The 23,495-nt window shown below is 40.3% G+C and overlaps 1 protein-coding gene across 2 annotated transcripts in view; it reads left to right on the top strand.

Moving 5' to 3' along the window:
• LOC135233753 (E3 SUMO-protein ligase ZBED1-like) overlaps positions 1-23,495 on the top strand; it is a 46,716-nt gene that overhangs the window by 6,448 nt on the left and 16,773 nt on the right. The window contains exon 3 of one of the 2 annotated variants that reach the window (XM_064297613.1): positions 20,863-20,922. In XM_064297613.1, coding sequence (XP_064153683.1) covers positions 20,920-20,922 — 3 coding nt within the window. In that variant the 5' untranslated portion in view covers positions 20,863-20,919. Of the gene's footprint in view, positions 1-7,844; positions 20,923-23,495 lie in introns of those variants that run through there. The other variant, XM_064297612.1, reaches the window with a different exon arrangement.

The raw sequence follows: 23,495 nt of genomic DNA, 5'->3' as shown, positions 1-23,495 counted from the left end.
CACAAGGTTGGTAAATCTTCTTCTAAACATACTGTATGTGTATATATATATAACCTATATATATATATATATATATATATATATATATATATATATATATATATATATATATATATATATATAATATGTTAACACTTGTGGAATGAATAGTTAGTTTTGTGAACTAACATGTGTTACCTGCTATGTTAATTGCCATAGTCTATTATGTGCTATATGGTAGCCTAATTGTATCAGAATTTTTCGTGCCTTGTTAACAAGCTGTTTTCAGGCATTTTGTATTATTTTGGTTTTAAACTGTTGTGTTTGATGTGCAGAACACGTTAAGATGTTAGCGCTCTTGTTTGTGGTTAAGCGCGTTTTGGGTTATTATCAATATACATTGGTGGTTGTCCGCTGCATTAAAGACATGCTATTTGTTATATTCTGTCGAGACCCATGTTACAGGACCGAGCAACGCTAACACTGTACCTTTCAGAATATACGCACTAAGATAATAATAAATATAATTAATTAGAAGAATAGTTAAGACTATTGTGATGTATGGGTCCAAATTATATGAATACACATTCATGGAATTACATTTTAATCTTGTAAAAAACAGGTTTTCAATGTACAAAAATGCCAAGTTACTCACACATACAAGACATAGGCTACACCGTCTTTTACTCATTCATTCAGACTGCCAAAATCCAGGCCTGCCATTAAAAGTATTGATATCAAAATGACGCCAAGTTATGGTACTACAAACAATATAGGCTAGGCTATCTTGCCTCACCAAAATTAAATAAGATGTATTCCAAAGCAATGCTACCCAATATTTCCTCAATTCTTTCAAGTCACTTGGCCCTGTGTGTATAAGCATGCAGTACATGGACAGGCCAAACATATGTGTGGATGGCTTTCTCACAGTCAAGATTGACTGAATAGGCGTCTATATGTCCAGTTTGTATTGATATGTATTTCGCTGCCCAGCCTTTCTGTTGCATGAATGATTGTATGTTTCTTGGTATAAATGTCTGTTCGTAAATATGAATGTAACATGCTGCGAGGGAAATGTCCCCATGGGGATAAAGAAGTTCTGTATGCATGTATGTACAATATGTATTTTACATGCAGTATTTATTGTATGTAGCAAATACACAATCACTTGTACATTTGCTCAAATTCAGTTCAGAAGCAAGTATAAACATGTTTTCTGGAGAAATATGCTTCCTGTAGTTACTCACCAGCAGTTTTCTACATGACTTTCAATGTGTTCCATGAGGCAATTGGAAATATTTGACGCTTTGATCTGACACAAAGTTTGCATGGTAAGATTAAAATGTAAAATGGTAAGATTACAAAACACAGGGCCAGGTGACTTGAAAGAATTGAGGAAATATTGGGTAGCATTGCTTTGGAATACATCTTATTTAATTTTGGTGAGGCAAGATAGCCTATATTGACTTGGCGTCATTTTGATATCAATACTTTTAATGGCAGGCCTGGATTTTGGCAGTCTGAATGAATTTATAGTTATAGACGGTGTATGTCTTGTATGTGTGAGTAACTTGGCATTTTTGTACGTTGAAAACGTGTTTTTTATGAGATATCATTTCTTTTTGCAAAGCGTTTTATTGTGAGAGTGAGAAATGCGAAGTGACCCTGTAAGAAACGGTTATGGATTATGGCTATCCTTGTGTGAATTTGTACCATAGACCGTATAAAAATATGGACGAAGTGCTTCATGACGTCACCCACTGATTTGCTATGGTTAGTGCTCGTTGTAACCAACGCAAGCGGAGTGGAGCGAAAGACTACATGACTACAGGAAAATCCACCTCGACTACCTTACATGGTAATTAGACACGCCCACGTCTGGACAACAAGCATGGCCTTGCAACCACATAACCGTACTGTCATAACATTTCAAAAAAGTTAATTGTGCAAGATATGTTTAGTGTTACGAAATTTACATAAAAAATAGATAAAATAGATCATTAGCTAACTAGCTAGCTAGCTATATAGACAGAAAGATAACAGAACTCTAGATAGCTAGACAGATGTATCACGAGATAGCTAGCTAGCAAGGTAGGTAGATAGACAGATAGGTCGATAGCAAGACAGTAAGCTCGCTCCCCCTAGCTAAGCAAATCCCGCTAGCTTGTCTTCTTAAAGAAGCTTCAAAACTGCTTACAAATCTGATTTCACCAACAACATATACAAATTATAAAAGATGAGACTTTATGAGAATCAACTGAAACCCCAAACTGGTCAGAAATCGTGTTTTGACATAGAACCTTGTTTATCGGAAAATGTCTCAAATGTACTAACCAAAAGAACTGGAGAGAAGAATCCTTAGAATAGCGGTTAGTACAGTTGAACGCAGCACACAACATTTTTGGACCTTGGACTTTTAAATGGTGAGATCGTATGTAGCTAGCTAATCGGAATAAAACGTCACAGCATCACACCTGCCGCTGAAGCACTCTGCCTGGCTGTGAGGATGGGGAAATCCTTATATGGTCATACGGTAGTAGGACAAGCCACATTGCACGCACTGAAATTAACCCAGATTTGGGAATTCTGGCTGAATTATTTTTAAAAATCAGACCCAGGGGAGACATTACAAGGGATGGGATTAACTAGATAAACCATCATTTCTTGTGTAAAAAATTTATTGACTTTATATTTCCTCAGAGAAAATTGGCCTCTTTTCAGGCTTTCCCCATTGACTTAACATTGGGTGGGCGGGGTTTCAAGATCATTTTGCAACCAGGCGTTGCAGTTCACGCAGTAGCCACTGGGGTAAAAGGCTTCACTCATAGAGGCCAGTTGTTGCCCCTTGATTTGTACAGTCTGATGAGCGTGTACCGTTTAGCAGTTTCGGTTTGCTATATATGTAAAACAGTGGCTGTGACAAAGGGTGCGATGGCATGAGTGTAAACGCATCAGAAACGCAGGTGAAATATGGCCAGTGTATGTACTCACGGATTTGACGGCCATCCAATGAGCCTTGATTGACAAAAGAATCAGCAAGCCCGAAGAATTAGAGCTCCCTAGGTCGCAACTTGTGTACCCTTCTGTCCTGCTCCGTTGTCTGTTATTTCGTGGAGATGCACTTGTAGTGTTTGTAAGGTTTATAAGGCATTTTGATAGGCTTATCTGCAGGTAGGAATCCTCTTCGCTGTTTTGCTAAACTAGAACCGGAAAACTTGATAGTGGAGAATAGAAGCAGACGCATATGTCCCAGCAGGCTTTGCATATGAGAAAATAACAACAGTGTGAGAGAAATTAGGATAAATTATGAAATTGCGTAGTTGAAACAATATGTTTTTAGCAGAATGGGCATGTAGGTGAAGGTTGACATGATCACAGACGAAGTAAAGTGCGAAGTAAATGAAGTGACCATGAGCGAGGTTAGTTTCCTTATTGAATGGTATATATAACAGTCTGTATAAATCAGTAGTCGTTAAAGTGGAGGGTTAAGTAACGTGTGAAATCTACTGCACTGATGTGCTTTTCTCATGTTCAGTACTAGTAGTTATAATTATGAGTGAGTCATGATTTTAAATGTAATGTTTCAATGGGGAGTTGCAGAACGTACATACGTAGTAATTGTTTGTATGTGGGTAGATAGAAAACAGGGCGAGGTAACATGAATGTAGAAACGTGGCGTTTGCTGATAAGAAGGTTTTGTACGGTAGCCAAGTGAAGTAATATAGTTAGTAGAAATGGCTCAGCGGTGAACTGGTATAACTTTTTAATAAAAGGAATACATTTGCCGTCATGAAATGCATATGGGTGGCCGTGAGTGAGTTTTGGTAAAGCAAATATAAGCGTAAGAAAACGTTAGTGTAAAAGAGGAAATTATCTACCTGAGGGCGAGGCGGGATTCAATCCTTCAACCGGAGGTTTACCAGTCTGTGACTTTGTTCGTGCAGCACCATGACATAGCTATGCAATGTGTGAAATATCATTAGCAAACCTGTCCGTGGTTTTAAAGAAGAACACAGGCCAGTAAGCACAGAAGAGCTCCCGTTGAATCCATATGGCTTTGCAATATTGTAGCCGGTTAATAACTGAATGTGCAGACCGTACGTCATAATGCAGTGTATACGTTCGGTGAACGGCGGGTAGATATGGTGCAAAAGCAATACTTGAGAAGTAGTAGACAATTATGTAGAGTTAAGTAGAACCTAGGACCCCATAGAACCTAGGACCCCATGTTCCCAAGACTGTAACCTTGCCCACTAGGCCACAGGCAGACTAGCTATTTAAACTGGAAATGTTTCGGAGTAAAAAGGTATGGGTATTTTGCGTGTGTATGCGAGTTTTTGATTGGGTCGTGTAGGTGAAGATTTGGCTGGTGTCGGTAAAATGTCCAATGGGGAGACATGTTGTTAGTGGGATAGGCGGCAGGAAAAATAAGAATGAGAAGAAGAAGAAGAAGAAGAAGAAAGAGAAGAAGGAGAAAACGCAAAATCCCCTTAGTTTGGGGCTTTATTGTGTGGGCATGTGAAGTTGTTTATGAAATCTGTCTGTTGAAATGGGGTCAGCATGTACAGAATTTAATGTTTTTAAGGGCTGAGTGTCTGTGGCTGTTGTGGTTATTTCTGTGGGGAACCCTGAAAAGTGCCAAACTCTCGGTGCTGTATAGGTATGGGGCATACCTGCCATCCCAATTCGGTAAATGTTTGAAGCTATACATTTAATATGCACTTTTTTTGGCTTAAACTCAGTAGCAAAATAAAGGGATACTTAGAAGAGACTTTGGGATTAGTACAGCCATGTGCATAAAGGTTGTTTTCTGTCATTTAAAGTAAATAGGCTATATTCATGTATTTTGTATTTGTTTTTCCTTTAGCTTTTACGGTGTGTTTATGATTAACAACATTAAAGGACTTCATAAACCATCACAAGGCTCCAGGGTGCGACCATTTTGGTCGCACATGCGACCAAAAATCTGTCAACTGCGACTAAACATTTTCATTGGTCGCACCAGTGCACCTGACATTTAGCAGGTCTGTCTCTGTGTGTGTGTATGTGTGTATCGTTATTTTTTTTCTCCACCCGCATTCTGCGAAGACCCGCCCCTACTCTGCCTATGATTGGCTCTGACCCTGGTATTATTCTTCGCTGAATGCGGGTGGGGAAAAAAATAAGGTGTGTATTAGTGATGCGCGGATCGCAGTTATATCCGCGGGCACTGCGGTTAATCCGCAGATCGGGCAGGCCGAGTCATAAAAATTAACATTCTGATTAATAGCGGATGGGTGAAATAATACATCATTAGTGAGGAAAATATTAAGGCGCTCTTCACGGTAAGAAGAAATTTTAGGATTTTTCCGATATTACTTGTGTCGAAAGTGCTGCGACGGAAACAATGATGGATTTACTCTGTAGCCACATCTGTCCAAAATGTAAACAAGTCAGGCAGTTTTCACGGTCAGGAAAATTTTTATTACAACGTTGTCGTGCACATCAATGTCATCAAGCTAACGTTATTAATAAACAAGTGAAGTCGTTATTTCGTTGGCGATTAATAAGTCATGCAATGTTACAATATATCAAACGTTACATTCATGTTACTAGTTTAACGTTACTTACACACTGCTTAAGTTAATATAAAAAGAATGTACTTACCGACGAGATGAAGTGATAACGCAGTTTGTAACGAGGTTAGTTAGCCTACTAAATAAGAAATGGTGGCTTGCTAGGTAACGTTAGCTTGTGATAGTTGGAAGTGTCAAGTGTTGAATGTCACTCTACGCACAATGAGAGTAAAGAACACTGATCTCACACCTGCTGTTTTCCTAGTGCGTTAACGTTTTAACCAACAGATGTCGCTGGTGAGCTTTTCAACCGAGCCGCCCCACTGTAACTGTAGTTTAAAAACGTATTAAAAATACATTAAAAATTTTTTTTACAAAAATTTCCCCGATGCTTAGGCCCAGCGGGGGGTCAACTTAGGCCCGGCGGGCCGCCAGGCTTGCAATACACTGGCGGAAACCCTGTATGTGTATATATATATATATATATATATATATATTCACTTAGGATATAGGGGAGAGTTTGTATAAATGTAACGCATCATAAATGTAACACGGTAAATAACTTTTTGCTCACTGCTGCTAGTCGTCATTTGAGAATTGTATATGCACAATTCAGTCCTATACCAAATGATTAATGGAAAAGAAACAGTATTTATTATATCACACACTATTATAAGCGCACACCAGATTGGTCTGTATAGTAGGCTTTGGCTATTTGGTTTTGTGTGAATTGTTTTAAATTAGAATGTATTCAAGGCAAATTTCCCGTAGTCGTTTCTCTCCTGCCAGCGTCTAGTTCCTCGTTTACCGAATAGGGGAATGGACAATTATTGAAATTACTGAATTATTTAAATAAACCATTATTGTTTAACATATGAGTATTTGCTGATGGGTAAAGGGGAAATGAAGGAAGTGATTGTAGATAATGTCGGTTCATTACTGCTGTCTACCTCGGCATTCTCCTGATTTGTTTTGTCTTATGTTTTTTTTGAGGAATTTTTGAGAGAGACCGTCAACGATGTGCACAGACCATAGAGTGTACATAAGAACTGGAGATGGTAGGAGGGGACAGGTGGTGAAGCCTAGGAAGTAACAGGGAAACCGCCTCTACTGCGCATATTTCAGGGCAAAACCGCTTGCTGCTCATTGTAGTTAATGTAGAAGTCCAAGGTGATTTAACAACCAAGGAAAACCTCATTGGTCCATTTTTTGTGATCATAAATTTCATTATGGGCAGCAGTTTCTGGTGGTTGTTGTAGTCCAGAAGTCTTGGGAAAATGTATCCTACTGTAGCCTACGGTGTGAATATAGTTTATTCCACTGATAATGTTTGATGTTGGATCGTTCAGTTGCTAAATAGCCTGCCAGAGGAAAGATAGACACATTCGCACATCCACATTCCGTATCAACACCTGTTTTCATACTCAAAACAAAAGTCTGTTTTGAGTATGAAAACGGTTAGCGTAATTAAACAAACAAAAATGACTTCACACTTCTCTCACTAAAGAGTTGACTGGGCTATTGTTACCAGCCGTGTTTTGGTCTGTGGCCATCTTTGCAGGTTCTGTATCTTCACTGGGCAGTGGTCAACGAAAACGTGTTTTCACGTGTGATTTTAAAATAGTAATCCAGTACTCCATGTTTTTCAAAGAAATTGAGACAGCATTCTCATGTGATGGTAATACATCTTGATACATCCAGCAATAATTCCGATACAACTGTTTTGAAATTGATTTAGTTTCAAGAACTAGCCTAATTATTTCAACAGTTTCGCAACATATGGTATATTAAGGTTAAATAAAATTATCTAAAAAATTAAGAAAAATGAATAATTTGCTAAAATTCTGGGGTTGCAAACTCATAGCAAGTTGAATGTAATGGAAAATGGAAAATAAGTTTTCTTCATCTGCCAACTGATGTCCCTCTCCATAGTCCACCTCCCTGAGAAGCACATCCATGATGGACCTGGCTGGTATGAGGTAGCCCAAGAATAGCCTGATCAGCCTGCACATCTCCTCTTCAAGCCTGTGAATCTGCACTCCCTCTGACTGTAGACAGTACCGGTAGTCACAACAAAATAACAGTGAAATTAGGGCTGGGCAATAAAATTATATCGATAATTTTCACAATAAAATCTTTCACGATAACGATGATAAATTAATGAGATTTATTTTCGATACAGTTATTTATGAGTCTGTTTTTATCTACCTACAAAAACACTACACGAACAGCCAATCGTACAGCAGAGAAACAAACGCATGTGGTTGACACGTCCCCCCCCCCCCCCCCCCACACTCACAACAACTCAGAATGACCGCCTGTGTGGAGTAGCCTACTCAGAAGAAAATGAGCGGGAGCGAAACCGAGTGCAAGGAAACTGTCGCCAAAGACGAAGAAATTGTTCCGAAGAAAGGTCATACCACTTCGGTTATTTGGAAATCGTTTGGCTACCTGAAGTCTGACCAAGCACAGACCAGCATTAGGTGCAAAATATGTCGGCGACCAGTCCTCAGCAGAACGGGAAACACCACCAACCTCTTCCACCATCTCAAAAGGCACCACCCCACAGAGCACTCCGAAAGCTTGAGTTTGCGCTATCATGCTAGCGTCAGCCTCCCCTCAAGTAGTAGCCAACAGCCCAGCCCTACTGCTAGTCAAACTTCCGAAGTTCGACAACCAACAATTCTATCTGCTTTTTCAGCCATTACCCCATATGAAAAGAAATCAAAGCGATACAAAGAAATAACCAGCGCAATTACGTACTGTATCGCTAAAGATATGATGCCTATAAGCACGGTTGAAAAACAGGGCTTCAAGAAGCTAATGAGTGTCATAGATGCTAAGTACGCACTGCCTGGGCGAAAATATTTTTCCAAAAAATCACTCCCTCAGCTGTATGCAGAGTGTAGGGGAAAGTTGGAAGAGCAGCTCAGAAATGTCACTCACTTCACTACCACCACTGATATGTGGTCTAGTCGCACGTCCGAACCATACATGAGTCTCACAATACACTACGTCGACAAGGAATGGAATCTTCAAAGCAGATGCCTTCAAACAGCATATTCTCTAGACGATCACACCGCGGAGATAATTGCCCAGGGGCTTGTGGAAGCACTCGCGTCATGGGGACTCAGCGAGGACCGCCAGGTGTGCATTACAACTGACAGTGGTGCAAACATAGTGAAGGCTGTTTCATTAAACAATTGGACACGACTGCAGTGTTTTGGCCACCGGCTCCATCGAGCCATTGGTAAGCTATTAACTATTAAGTGAGATGTGCCGTGAAACATTTGTACACGTATCTTATAATTATTTATGGCCTACTATCTTATTATTCATTAAGGTGTCAATAGGTTAAAGGATAACGCTGGTGTTATTTAATCTTTCCATTAATGACATTGTATGTATTTAGTAAGTGTCAACCAACCTGTTAATTGGCAGCATTCATCAGCTGTAACGGTAGATTCCCAAGTTCGTGTTGTTTAGATTACAGAAGCCATTGGATCCGAAAAGCACCAAAAACATGCAGCATTGTTACGCAAAGTCCATGATCGTCATAATCCATCACAATAAAACAGCTGTGTATTGAATCATTACCGAAACGACTTGGAAAGTAATGCTAAATGCTGATGATGCTCAGTTAGCACTGCCCGTTTGGTTTTGACTCACTACTGCCACCCAAAGTAAAGAGGAAAAATAACATTCTACCGATTATAACGTTACTTTGTTAATAAAAGCAATATACAGATTTTTCACACAAATATACTGGTTTGATAAACGTTAACTGTTTGCCTGTGGAATCCATTTTTAATGATTTTCTCGATAGAATGGGACCCAGTGGGACCCTGTATCTAAGGCAATGAGCAGCTGAATGGACAGTAATTTTAGACTCACTAAAAACAATGATGTAAAATAAGGAAAACATTAAATAACACCAGTGTTATCCCTAAATAATTAAAGTTTCAAAAGCCATTTCATGTCATTAATTATTTAACCTCTGTCCAGTATTCTAAAATGCTATTAGTTTTATTTAATTGTAGTGTTGGCTATACTAGTGTAGTGTTGTGATATTTTTATTTTTATTTCTTCATGTCATCAGTGACTGTTGCTGAGTCTTATTTAACATATTTTCTATATTGACTTTCTATGTATCTTCAGAGAGAAGTGGTAGAGACAAGAGGATTGAAAGAGCAGTTGGAATATGTAAAAGAGTGGTTAGTGCCTTCTCCTTCTCTTGGAAGAAGAGAGACCTGGCAGCAGCAAAAAGAGGAGCTCAAACTCACAAGATGGTCATAGAGTCGCCTACAAGATGGGGGTCACGTCAAAAGATGGTAGAGAGAGTGCTGGAACAAGAGAAGGCCATCGCACAGGTCTTGTCAGCTGACAAAAAGACCAGCATTTGGTTCCCACGTGGCAGGATATTGTTGTTCTTGAGTCATTCCACAAGGCACTAAATCTACTTCTAGACTTCACCGATGCCCTCTCTGGGGAAGAATATGTCAGTGTATCTTACCTCAAACCAGTCCTGCAACTTTTCAATGAGGAGGTGTTAAAGCATGACAATGATGACAGTGAGCTAACCAAAACCATCAAGACAGTGGTCATTGAATATTTAAACGAGAAATATGGTGACATGATCACTGATGGACCTCCTGGACGTGGCATCACTGGTAGATCCTAGATTCAAGACCGATTACATAAAGGAGGAGAAGATTGACACCATAAAAGCCAGAGCCATGACTGAGATGTTGGAAGAGAAAGGAACAGGAGCCACAGAAGCAGGAGCAGAGGGAGGAGACACAGAAGCAGGAGCTGAGGGAGGAGCTGCTGCAGCCGCACCTACACCAGAAAAGAAGCAGAAGAAGACACTGGGTAGTTTAAAAAAAAAAATACTACACCAGCACCACATCAGGTCTTACAGAACAGCAGGCTATTGAAGCTGAACTGAACAACTACCTGCTAGCTCCTGATGCAGACAGTGATACCAATCCCCTGGCATGGTGGAAGATCCATGGAACATCCTTTCCCAGAGTGAGCTGCCTGGCAAAACGCTACCTTTGCATACCTGCCACCTGTTCCCCCTCAGAGCGTGCTTTTAGCACAGGTGGCAACATTGTGTCCTACCATAGGGCAGCTATAAAGCCTGAGACAGTCGACAGATTAGTCTTTCTTGCAAGAAACTTGTAGTGAAGTTGCCAAGAATGTGCAATATTCAAAGAATCTACAGTAGCATAATCATCCTCAACATTTAAGTTTTTATTTTATTTTCTTTAATCAATGTTCAGTATACTACCTCTAAAATGTTTGAGAGACGTTTGAAACAAGGCACTTGATGTGATGGGAATCACAGCAGTTGTTTACATATTTATTGTTTTATTTTTAATCAATGTTCAGTATACTATCTCTAAAATGTTTGAGAGACTTTTGAAACAAGGCATTTGATGTGATGGGAATCACAGCAGTTGTTTACATATTTTATTTTATTTTATCAATGTTCAGTATACTACCTCTAAAATGTTTGAGAGACGTTTGAAACCTGGCATCTGATGTGTTTCGAATCACAGCAGTTGTTTACATATTTATTGTTTTATTTTATTTATTCCGTGTTTAACGTAAAGCCATGTTGGTTCTGTTGAATGTTTGTCACCTATTCGTTCTGATAATAAATAATTGTATATTAAACCATAATTAACCTTCTGGTTTCTAAGGAGAATACTCTTAAAACAGTAAATTGAGCATTATTATTATTCATAAATATGTATCGTGATAATTATCGTCATTGATCAATATAAAAAAACATATTGTGATAACATTTTTGGCCATATCATCCAGCCCTAAGTGAAATAATAAGCATTATCATATGTGATTATTAATCTATTATTCTGACATTATCCCAAGAAGTCATGACACCCACCTGAAAGGCAATATTAAATTCAGCTAAAGGCTTAAGGGCAACACTCAGGAACATAAAGTATGTTTCCATAACTGGACCATGGAGATGGCTTGCCAGATCACAAACTTTGGCATTCCTCTCCATCTCCTCATGACTGTCAAAGTATATAGCCTATATATAGGGATATAGGGTGGCAATATATGGTGAAAAAATGCAATGGAAACATACCATAATAAATTGTGGAGATATGATGAGTGGAGTTTACTATTACAATCCTACCTGTAGAGCAGTGGTTCTCAACTGGTCTAGCCTCAGGACCCACATTTATCCTTAGTCATTAAGTCGCGACCCAAATTTCTGAAATTTTTGAACCACCCAAATTTATTTCACAAAATAATAGTGCAGTAATACACAATGCCTTCATGCACTTTTTAAAGCATGAAATAAACAAAAAAAGTGCAACTAGGGCTAAAAACCCATAATAAAAAGGCAGACTTATCTTGAAATACAGGCATATATGCTTTTTAAACAAGTTAAACTGGTGATGCTCATCAAGTTTCAAGAATCTAAATTGAACTGTATGAAATAAAAAGGCTGACTTTTCTTGAATTAAATAAAAAAAGGCAGACTTATCTTGAATTACGGGTATATGTGCTTTTTAAACAAGTTAAACTGGTGATGCTCATCAAGTTTCAAGAATCTAAATTTAACTGTAGCAGAGATTAGCCTATCAGGGGATACATACTGAACAGCACTGTATTATGAAGAATATTCAGTAGCACTTTACTTGAACCCTTCACCACAAGGCTGACATAACAGACCTATGTTTGGGGGAACTAATGGGATAACTGGGGATGCTTTTTGCTCCTGAAAAGAGTCTCAAAGTCTGGGGTGATGGTAGACAAAGCAACTCTGAGGTCGTGCTCAATGTCCAATCTGTTCCTCTGCTTTGTCTTCAGCTGGAGCAGAGCTGAGAAGCTACTTTCACAAAGATAGGTAGTGCTGAATGGTAGGATGATTTTGATTGCATGGGTGGCGAGGGATGGATACTCAGTCATCACAGTACTGCACCAGAACTGGGGGAGGCTTACCTCAGTGAATTTCTTTTTCAGCATCCGATCACATGAGAGCTCCACCAGCTGACTCTCTTCATTGCTTGGCAACGTGACACTTTCCATATCGATTCCGAAGGGATCGCGTACCCAGTCATCATCCCCGCGTTTCTCCAGGAAGTAGTCGTTAAACCGATCCTGCAGTTTAGTGAGATGTGCCGTCACAGTTTTCTTCAGAGCATTTTTGCCTGCGGTGTCCAGTTGTTGTGCCTCACGACAAGCATTGGGAAACATGTCAAGCCTATTTTTGGAAACATGATTCGCCCACAATGCGATCTTCTTTTTGAACGCCTCGATTTTCTCAGACTGTTCAAAAACATCGTGCCCCCTCGCTTGCATAGACACATTTAATGTGTTTAACTGTTCGAACACATCAGCGAGATAAGCAACTTGTGTGAGCCACACATCGTCGCTAAACAGGTCGGCAAGAGGTGAGTTGTTCACCAAAAGGAAGGCTGCGATTTCTGTTCTAAGTTCGCAGAAGCGTGAGAGTACCTTTCCCCTCGAAAGCCAGCGAACTTCCGTATGATACAGTACCTGTACATGCTCACTGCCCAGGTCTTTGCACAGCTTTTGAAAGCATCAGGTGTTCTTGGCGCTCCGTTTAATGTGGTTCACCACTTTGATGACATCTTTCAAAGTTTCATGAAGCACTTGCACCATATCCTTGGCTGCTAAGGCCTCTCGATGCAAAAAACAATGGTTCCAAGTCGCATTCGGTGCCTTTTCAAGTATTCTCTTCACCACCCCTGAATGTTTTCCGGTCATGGAGGCAGCGCCATCAGTTGTGATTCCAACGTACATATCCCAGCTTAGGCCCACCGAACCCAAGTACAAATCCACAGTACTGAAAATGTCCTCTGCAGTTGTAGTGGTGGGAAGATCTCTAGTGCAGAGAAATTGCTCCTGCAGGACCCCTTCCCACACATGCCTCACATAAACAAGTAAAATCGCATGGTTAGCGATGTCTGTGGATTTGTCCATCTGTAATGCATAGTGAGCACTTGCCTTGACGCGAGCTGTGGTCTGTTGTTTGATGTCATCGGACATTTCTTCAATCCGCCTACTTATGGAATCATTCGACAGTGGTATGGTCTTCAGTTTATCCACAGCAGATTGATCCAGCACCTCTCTGACCATGTGAACGGCTGCAGGTAAAATAAGGTCTTCTGCAATTGTGTGGGGCTTCTTGGACTTGGCAATACGGTGAGCTATGTGGTAAGATGCACGGAGTGCCTGCTCTTGCTTCGAACATGAAGACGTTAGGCACTTTTGCAATGCCCTCAGCTCCTGGAGTCGTCTTTGAAAGTACTCAACAGGTTTGTCTTTATAAGCGGAGTGTTTCGTTTCTAAATGGTGTTTCGTTTTTGATGGCTTCATGCTTTCCTGTGCCAGCACTTCGCTGCACACAACACACTGAGGTTTTGGTCCCTCTCTGTTGTCCTCAATGTAAGAAAACCCATATTCAATGTAGTCGGTGTCGTATTTGTGTTTCGCCATGTTTACAAATGCTCGAATGTTACTGTCATAACAACGCTGGCAGCAAACGCTACTGCACACACTCTGCGTCATGGGAAACGTATGTCCTTCAAAATAAAAGCGCCACATCAGAAATTCTGAAGACTTTTTCCCTCAACTTTTTTTTCTTTGGACGTACACATTCGCGACCCACTCAAAATGGCCCCACGACCCATTTTTGGGTCGCTACCGACCAGTTGAGAACCACTGCTGTAGAGCATCCCACTGGTTAAGTACTCTCTGTATGCATGTAAGCACACTGAGCCATCTGGTACTGCAGTACCTCAGCAGCTTCAGGTTGTCAGAGTCAAGGAGTCTACAAGGAGTTGTCAAACTCCTTGTAGAGCTCACACCTCTTTGCACTGAAAATGAGAATAATTTTGAGTATTGTAAGAGGTCTCAGATTGCTCATGGTGTAATTATGAGATTAGAGTTATGAGGGTGTGTGTGAGGGAGAAAGAGTGTGTGTGTGAGCATAATTGAGAGAGAGGGAGAGAGAGATGGGGGTAGGCAAGAGAGAAATAGTATACATTTTTACATTTACCTTTTGTCAAAGTGGGTGTATATCCCAACCAAAATGTCCTTCACTGGATGTTTGGCTGCTTTGATGCCACAACCAGTGGCAAGATGGATAAGGTGGCAAATGCAGCCAAAGGTCCTGGACATTAGGCTGCCTTCCTCTTAGTCTGCTAATAACTGAATTGTGTCTGCCTTTCATTACACTTGCATTATCAGAGTTGAAGGCAATGAGGTTCTCCCATGGAATGCCTCTTTTGCTATTGGAAACAGGAAAACAAAAAAATATGCACAAAATAACCTGACAAAAGCTGCTATGTAAACTTTGATCAAATGAAACTGAAATAAAAATACTCTAGCTGTTATAATTAAATGCAAACTAGGTCCTCAATGCTTCAGGCAACTTTTCATATAAGTTTTCAGCATTACCCACATTGCATATGGGTATTTCAGGGAACTTCGTTGTCACCTCAAGATTGTACTCATCATAAATTCTTGCAAGTATGACAAATTCTTTGTCGGTTTTTCTTTTGTTTGATTTGTCGCACAGCAATGAAAAAGGCTGAGATTTACATATACTTGCTACGTCCTTATCAAGCTCCACAGCTATGGCACCTGTTAAGCAAAAGTGTCCAGTAATTAGGCTACAATATGGGAACATTAGCAAGGATTCAATTAGATTGTCCTTTTTATTTTGAAGCAACAGTCTATTTCCTAACACATTGCCTAAACTACCACAAATTACTGAAGCCTGGAAAATCCCCCCTATATAGCTTTAAGATCAAGCTTATTAAAATAATAATTATCTTTGGTTCTCAAATGTTATAATATATTAAGTACATTCAAATACGTTTTGTACCTGTTTAACCATTCAAAATAAGTAAGTGGTAGTAGTAGCTATGTGGCTAGCCTTAACGTAGCCATATCTTACCTTTGATGAGTTGCGAGGCTTTCGTTTTTCCCGCTGAGTACTTCCGAATGATGGCAGAGTCGGGGAACATGTCTGCTACACTACGGTTGAAATCATCGCAAAAGCTGAAGGCCACATTATTTTTGGCGCAAAGCATTGACATTTTCAGCTCAGCTTTGGTCACTTGATCTGCCTCAGAAATGTTTCTAGTTATAAATGCAGTCATTGGCGGGGCATGTTTCTGTGCCACTTGGGCGCGCTTATGCATGGCAGATTTGTCATGCTGGCTCACATCGCTTTTTCCTCCGTGTGATACACTAAAATCAGTGTGGCATATTTTACAAAAAGAATGACTTTGACCGACTTTGCTCTTCATTAAGTACGGATAAGCCTCCTCCCATTTGGTGAGATACTTGCACAAACTTTTAACCTTTTTGGCAGGTACTCCCAGAGCCGGCACTAGCGGGTATGCAAATGCAATTGCACAGGGGCCCGATAGGGCCTGTTGAAATGGTGGGGGAAACGCATTGAATAGCCTTTGCGCAAACTCCTCGTAACATCTCAGCTCTGAAAAGTAACTACACATTTTGTCTAATCAGAGAACAATATGTTGATAATGAGGGCGTGCCCGGTAACCGCAGGGGGTCTCCGTCAGATAACAGCTTTCATTATTAGGTTTTTGATTGCGGCTGTGTGCATCACTGAACATACAAAGATTACAGTAACGTTAGCTAACGTAGCTTACACGTTTGTTGACAGTTATTTCTCAACAATGCAGAAGTCAAAATCGAGCTTTCAAAAGCAAAAGACAATAAAAGAAGACTTGAAAATACAGAAAAAGAGGCAAGAAATGCCAAAAAGGTCTATTCAGCGTGGTTCACAGGCGCAGTACCAGCGGCGAATTTGTTGCCCACGGCTTCTATTGGAGACGATGCTAGTAATGCTAACGTTCCGGACATTCCGATTCTGGAGACAGCATCGCTATCGGCAGATGTAACGTTACCCCAAGCTGAGGCTTCCCTGGAGCCTGAACCATCCACGGTAAATGCACCTCAACCTGAGGCGACACCGTCCACGTCACTGCCGTCAGATGCAACTCAAACGGAGGCTAACGTTACCCCAGAACAAACACGCATGGCAACTCTGTGTACCGGTGCAGGGCCAGAAGAATCAGCAGAGCCACTAGCAACGGAGACCAGTACTAGCGATTTACATGGTAACGTTAACGTTATTGCTATTGATTATTTTGATCCAGCATTGTGGCCTGATGTAATGTCACACGTTTTATGAGATGACATTGTGCGTCAGAAACCTAAGCAGCTCAAAGACACTGATTTTGAATTCCCTCAAACTGATGGGTGCCACTTTATGTCTGCAAATTATGAACACAAGATCTCACTTGAAAAATTTCATTAAGTGGAAAACACTGGAATCCAGACTTCTGAAGAATTGCGCTATTGATAATCGTGTTCAAAACGAGATGGAGAAGGAGAGAGCACGCTGGCATGCTGTGCTTTGCGGAAGCGTTGATACCTTGTATGCAGAAAATAATGGCAATTATATGAAGCTCATCAAACTTTTAGCTAAATATGACCCAGTCATGGCTGACCATTTAAGATGGGCTCAGAACAGTAAAGTCCACTATCTCAGTAAAGATAGCCAGAATGAATTTATTACGTTATTAGCAGATGCTGTTTTAAAGAAAATCAGACACAATGTGCAAACAGCTCCATATTACAGTGTGTTAATGGACTGCACTCCAGATATATCGCACAAAGAGCAGCTGTCTCTTATGATCAGATATGTTTCAACTAATGAAAACAAAGTAGAGGTCCATGAATGCTTTTTAGAGTTTGTTACGATTGAAAACACAACTGGAGAGGGACTTACCAATATGCTACTCGATTGACTTGCTGAGGATAACACAGAAATCGAACACTGTAGAGGACAGTGTTACGATAATGGTGCCAACATGAAGGGAGTCCATCATGGGGTTCAATCGAGAATCCGTGAGATCAACAAGCGAGCGTTATACAGTGAGCACCATAATTCATTGGACAGTGAAACATTTTTAGTTATTTTGGTTCTGTACTCTAGCAATTTGAGTTTGAAAAGATACAATGACCATGAAGTGCAGACTGCCAGCTTTAATTTGTAGGTATTTTCATACATATCGGATGAACCATTTAGAAATTATAGAACCTTTTGTACATAGTCCCCCCCATTTTCGGGCATCAAAAATATTGGACAGTTTAACATAATGTAGAATAAAGTAATCATTTTTAATATTTGGTCGCGTATCCTTTGCATGCAATGACTGCTTGAAGTCTGCGATGCCTAGACATCACCAGACGCTGGGTATCTTCCCTGGTGATGCTCTGCCAGGCCTATACTGCAGCCATCTTCAGTTCCTGCTTGTTTCAGGGACTTTTTGCCTTCAGTCTCCTCTTCAGCATGTAAAATGCATGTTCTGTTGGATTCAAATCCGGTGATTGACTCGGCCAGTCAAGGATTTTCCACTTATTGGTCATCAAAAACCCCTTTGTTGCTCTAGCAGTATGTTTCGGGTCATTGTCTTGTTGCATGATGACGTGCCGTCCAATGAGTTTGGAGGCATTTGGTTTTATCTGAGCAGATAAAATATTTCTGTAGACTTCAGAATTCATTGTTCTACTTCTGTCTGCAGTCACATCATCGATGAAGACAAGTGAGTCCGTTCCACTGGCAGCCATACAGGACCAAGCCACAACACCCCCTCCACCATGTCTCATGGATGAGGTGGTATGCTTTGGATCATGGGCATTTCCTTTTTTTCTCCACACTTTCCTCTTTCCATCACTCTGGTACATGTTAATCTTTGTCTCATCTGTCCACAAGACTTTGTTCCAGAACTCTTGGGGCTCTTATAGGTGCTTTTTAGCAAACTGTAATCTCGCCTTTCTGTTCTTCAGGCTTATCAGTGGTTTGCATCTTGTAGTGTAGTCCTGCTGGTGTAGTCTTGTATGCATGGTAGACTTTGACACATCTACACCTGCATCCAGGAGAGTGTTTTTGATCTGTTGGGCTGTTGTCAGGGGGGTTTTCTTCACCATAGAGAGTATTCTCCGGTCATCCACTACAGTGGTCTTCTTCGGTCTACCGGGTCTTTTGAAATAATTGAGTTCACCAGTTGTTTTTTTCTTGTTAATGATGAACCAAACTAGTGACTTGGGCATGCCCAGGGTTTTTGCAATGTTCCTGATCGATTGATTTTCATTTCTGAGCCTTATGACGGTCAGCTTAATTTTCATCGACACTGCTGTCTTCCTCATGTTGTCACACCCCAACAACAATCTCCAAAGGCAATTTCAAAGTCTAGAATCAAGACTAGACATGAACAGCTCTCTTATGCATTCACTAACGACACAAATGAATACACCTGCCTAATGAAACACATCTGTGAAGCCAATTCAACAAATACTTGTAGTACCTTAAAATGGGGGGACCATGTACAAAAAGTGCTGTCATTTCTAAACGGTTCATCCGATATGGATGAAAATACCCTCAAATTAAAGCTGAAAGTCTGCACTTCAACCTCATCGTCATTGTATCCTTTAAAACTCAAAGTGCTAGAGTACAGAACCAAAATAACAAAAAATGTGTCACTGTCCAATGAATTATGGTGCTCACTGTGTATATATATATATATATATATATATATATATATATATATATATAGTGTGGCTATTAAATAATGAGACTAATGCTGTAATTCAATTTTAATGAAAAAAACTTCATTAAGTTTCAGTTCCTTTTCCTTTCAATATATTCCCCTTCTGCAACTACACACCTCTGCATTCTGGTCTTCCACTGATCAAAGCAGTGCAGTAGGTCTTCTTCTGTTCGTTGTCTCAGAAGCTCCGTCGTTTTCTTCTTCACTTCTGGAGCAGACTTCAAACAGGTTCCCTTGAGTGCAGACTTGATTTTAAGGAAAAGTACTTGACCACCCTCCCTATTCACCTGATCTAGCACCATGCAACTTTTTTGTTTTCCCTAAAATCAAGTCTGCACTCAAGGGAACCCGTTTCGAGTCTGTTCCAGAAGTGAAGAAGAAAACGACGGAGCTTCTGAGACAACTAAAAGAAGACCTACTGCACTGCTTTGATCAGTGGATGACCAGAATGCAGCGGTGTTCAATTAAAATTGAATTACAGCATTAGTCTCATTATTTAATAGCCACACCTCGTATATATAATACTATATATATATATATATATATATATATATATATATATGCTGTATAGGCATATCTTAAGGCTATTGTCGGGTTTATCTTGTTGCTATGATGGAATACGATTTTTTAGTGGTGAAAGAATATTTTTATGAATGACAAGATAGACAATATTGTCCATTATGTCAAGGGTGGGGGGTGTTTTGTAGATGAGACTGCAGGGAGGGGGTGCGTGTTAAATGAACGACCAGAGCGAATATGGTGGCACTGCGAAACGCTGTATTCGGCATAGTTGTCGTGTATCGTTTACTAATGAAACTAAAACAATGTGTTTCTGTTTTTAACTCACACTTTGGTTGCAGTAGCACCGAATGAGTTTAGTAATCTCGGCACGCCACTAGGGGCTTTGCGCTAAGAGGTTAATATGGAGTTGAACCCCCCTTTGCTGCTGTAACAGCCTCCACTCTTCATGTTAAAACAGGAAAGGGCCTTCCCCAAACTGTTGCCACAAAGTTGGAAGTGCACTATTCTCTAGAATTTTATGCTGTAGCATTAATATTTCCATTCACTAGAACTAAGGGGCCTAGCCCAAACCATGAAAAACAACCCCAGACCATTATTACTCCTCCACCAACTTTCATAGTTGGCAACCGATTTTTTATGTGCTACGCGCTTCAACAATTGCCGATCTTGTTCTGTGAGCTTGTGTGGCCTACTTTTTTTGCAGCCAAGCTGTTGTTGCTCCTTGACATTTCCACTTCACAATAACAGCACTTACAGCTGATTGGGGCAGCTGTAGCAGGGCAGAAATTTGATGAACTGACTTGTTGGAAAGGTGGCATTCTATGACAATGCCACGTTGAAAGTCGCTGAGCTCTTCACTATGACCTGTTCTACTGCCAATGTTTGTCAATGGAGATTGCATGGCTGTGTGCTTGATTTTATGCACCTGTTAACAATGGGTGTGGCTGAAGTAGCCAAACCCATTCATTAGAAGGGGTGTCCACGTACTATTGAGTATGTAGAGTATGTATATGTGTATTAAAATTGAAAATCATTTATAGTAATGGTGGGATTATAATTTATAAATGTTCTCAACTAATTGATGTTTTACAGATTATCAGTGGTGCGACTAATTCTGCAGATTTCTCTCTTCTTCTGGTGCATAGATGTACTCCTGTTTCCCTGACTGCGGATCAGGAAGCCAGCCAACCTAAAGCAAGAGGATGGTGCGTTTGGGTTACTTTCGCTTGTTTTTCTAATTGTTTTGTGGAAAATTGGAGAGATGAAGGAATGGAAAATAGAGCTGAGGAATTTGAGAGAGGGCGGAAGGTGGACGGTGCCTCGTGGGGTTTCTGTGAAAGGACAACCACAATTCCAATCCCAGAATTTTAACAAGCTGTTGATTTAATTCCTTTAAACACAAAAATCAGCTAATTGTTTACCCTCTTAAAACAAATTAAGTCAGAAATAGCTGTGTATGCCGTGAAGAATTAAATTCCTTGTGCTTATTGTGCTATATTGGGCAAACAGTTACATACAGTTTAGACCAAAAGTTTAAATACACCAAGGCTAAAGATATTCAAACACAGTTTTTCACAACTCCGCACATTTCATGTTACCATACATTTCTTTTGGCAAGTCAATTTGGGCATCTACTTTGTTTCCATCAGAGGTAATTTTAAAACAATCAATTAGAGACAGATTTATTTCAGCTTTAATTCACTATCAGAATTCCGGTGGGTCAAAAGCTTACATATACCAAGTTGACTGTCTCTTTAAATAGTCTGGAAGATATCAGAAATTGATGCAATGACTTTTTAGAAGCTTCTGATTGGTCAACTGTCATAAATAGGAGTTAATTGGCACCTGTGGCTGTATTCAAGGCCATACCTTTAGAGCCACTGCCTTTTTGCTCTTGATACTATGGGAATATCCAAGCAACTCAGCCAAGACCTTAGAAAAAAAAAAAACAGTGGACCTTCACAAGCCTTCACAGTTCCTCCTTAGGAGGAATTTCCAAACAACTGAAGTTACCACGAGGATCAGTACAAACAATTGTATGCAAATATAAAAATATTGGGACCACACAGGCACTGCATCATTCAGCAAGGAGGCAAAAATTAACTCCCAGGGCTGAACAAACTTTGGTCCGAAAGGTTCAACTGAACCCCAAGACAACAACAAAGGAACTGGTGAAGGAGTTGGAGGCATCAGTTATTAAAGTATCTACATCTCCCATTAAGAGAATCCTACATTGCCATGGCGGAAAGGCTGTCACGCAAGGAAGAAGCCCCTACTCCAAGACTGACATAAAAACCCACAATGAAGTTTGCAGATGATCACCAGGACGAAGACCTAGCCTTTTGGAGGAGTGTTCTCTTGTCAGATGAAACAAAAACTGTTTGGCCATCATGTATGTATGGAGGAAAAAGGGTGAGGCTTTTAATCCGAAGAGCTCCATCCCAGCCGTGAAACATGGGGGTGGCAGCATCATGTTGTGGGGGTATTTTGCTGGAAAAGGTACTGGTTTTTTAAAACTTTGTTGCAACTGGGTCTTCCAGCAGGACAGTGATCCCTAAGCATACCTCCAGTTGTAACAAAATGGCTTAAAGACAACAAAGTGAAAGTATTGGAGTAGCCATCACAAAGCCCTGACCTGAATCCCACAGAAAATTTGTGGACTGAACTGAAAAAGCGTGTCCGAGCAAGGAGGCCCACAAACCTGACTGACTTACACCAGTTTCTGTCAGGACCACTGTCATCAAAGTAGAACTTTATTGACAATAAAGGCAATACAGTTATGTTTGGCGGTATGGCTCTGTTCTGGAGCTCTCCCGCCAACCACGCAGCCCGCGTGGATAAGGCCGGGAGGCCAGCAGCCAAACCCCCCTAGAGGGGTACACACAGAACAGATCCAGCAGCAAAGCAAGTTCTTAACACATAGGGATGGAGCAATACAAATTCTTAACACATAGGAATGGAGAAATGCAAATTCTTGACGCATGGGGATGGAGCTGGGGTGGTGGAGGGGATTTACGAAGCAATGTGCGGCGCTTGCATGCAGGAGGAGCAGCCGAATGAGTAGAGGGAGGCTGTTTAAGTAGACCGCCCTGTTAGTGAATGTACTGTGATAGGCGAACATCACTCAGCTGAGCCATCAGCTGATTCAGCCGGAGCGTTTGACTCTCGTGGCCTGCCAGAACTACGCGATGCTCCATTTTGTCAGGAGAAATAGGCAAAAATTCCGGCAAAGTATTGTGAGAAGCTTGTGGAAGGCTACCCCAAGCATTTGATTCAAGTTAAGCAATTAAAAGGCAATACCACCAAATACTAACAAAGTGTATGTAAGCTTTTAACCCACTGAAAATCTGATATAGTGCATAAAAGCTTAAATAAATCTGTCTCTTAGCTATTATTTTGAAATGACCTCTTATGGAAAAAAAGTAGATACCCTAATTGACTTAACACAGGAAATGTATGGTAACATGAAATGTGTGGAGTTTAGTTTTTTAGCCTAGGTGTATGTAAAAAGTAACTAAAAAGAGCTCATTTTTATTTGGATCAAATCAAAAACTGAGGTTAATAAATAGGCTCCTAATTAGGTCGTTGAACACACGTGTTAGTCCTTTCATAATTTTCTCTTTAAACTTAACACAATCCATGTTTGACTCGTTATTGTTTTGTTTTGTCTTTGAATTCTTTATTATCTTCCAGATGGTTATTTTTTAGTTGCCAGGTGTCTACACATTCACCCCAGTATTTAATTTGATCAGTTAAAAATAATTAACCTCTTTTTTAT

The sequence above is a fragment of the Anguilla rostrata genome, chromosome 10 (assembly GCF_018555375.3).
Source record: "Anguilla rostrata isolate EN2019 chromosome 10, ASM1855537v3, whole genome shotgun sequence".
In the NCBI taxonomy this organism is placed as follows: Eukaryota; Metazoa; Chordata; class Actinopteri; order Anguilliformes; family Anguillidae; genus Anguilla; species Anguilla rostrata.
The sequence above is the reverse complement of the archived record's forward strand: the minus strand, read 5'-3'. Positions and strand labels throughout refer to the sequence as shown.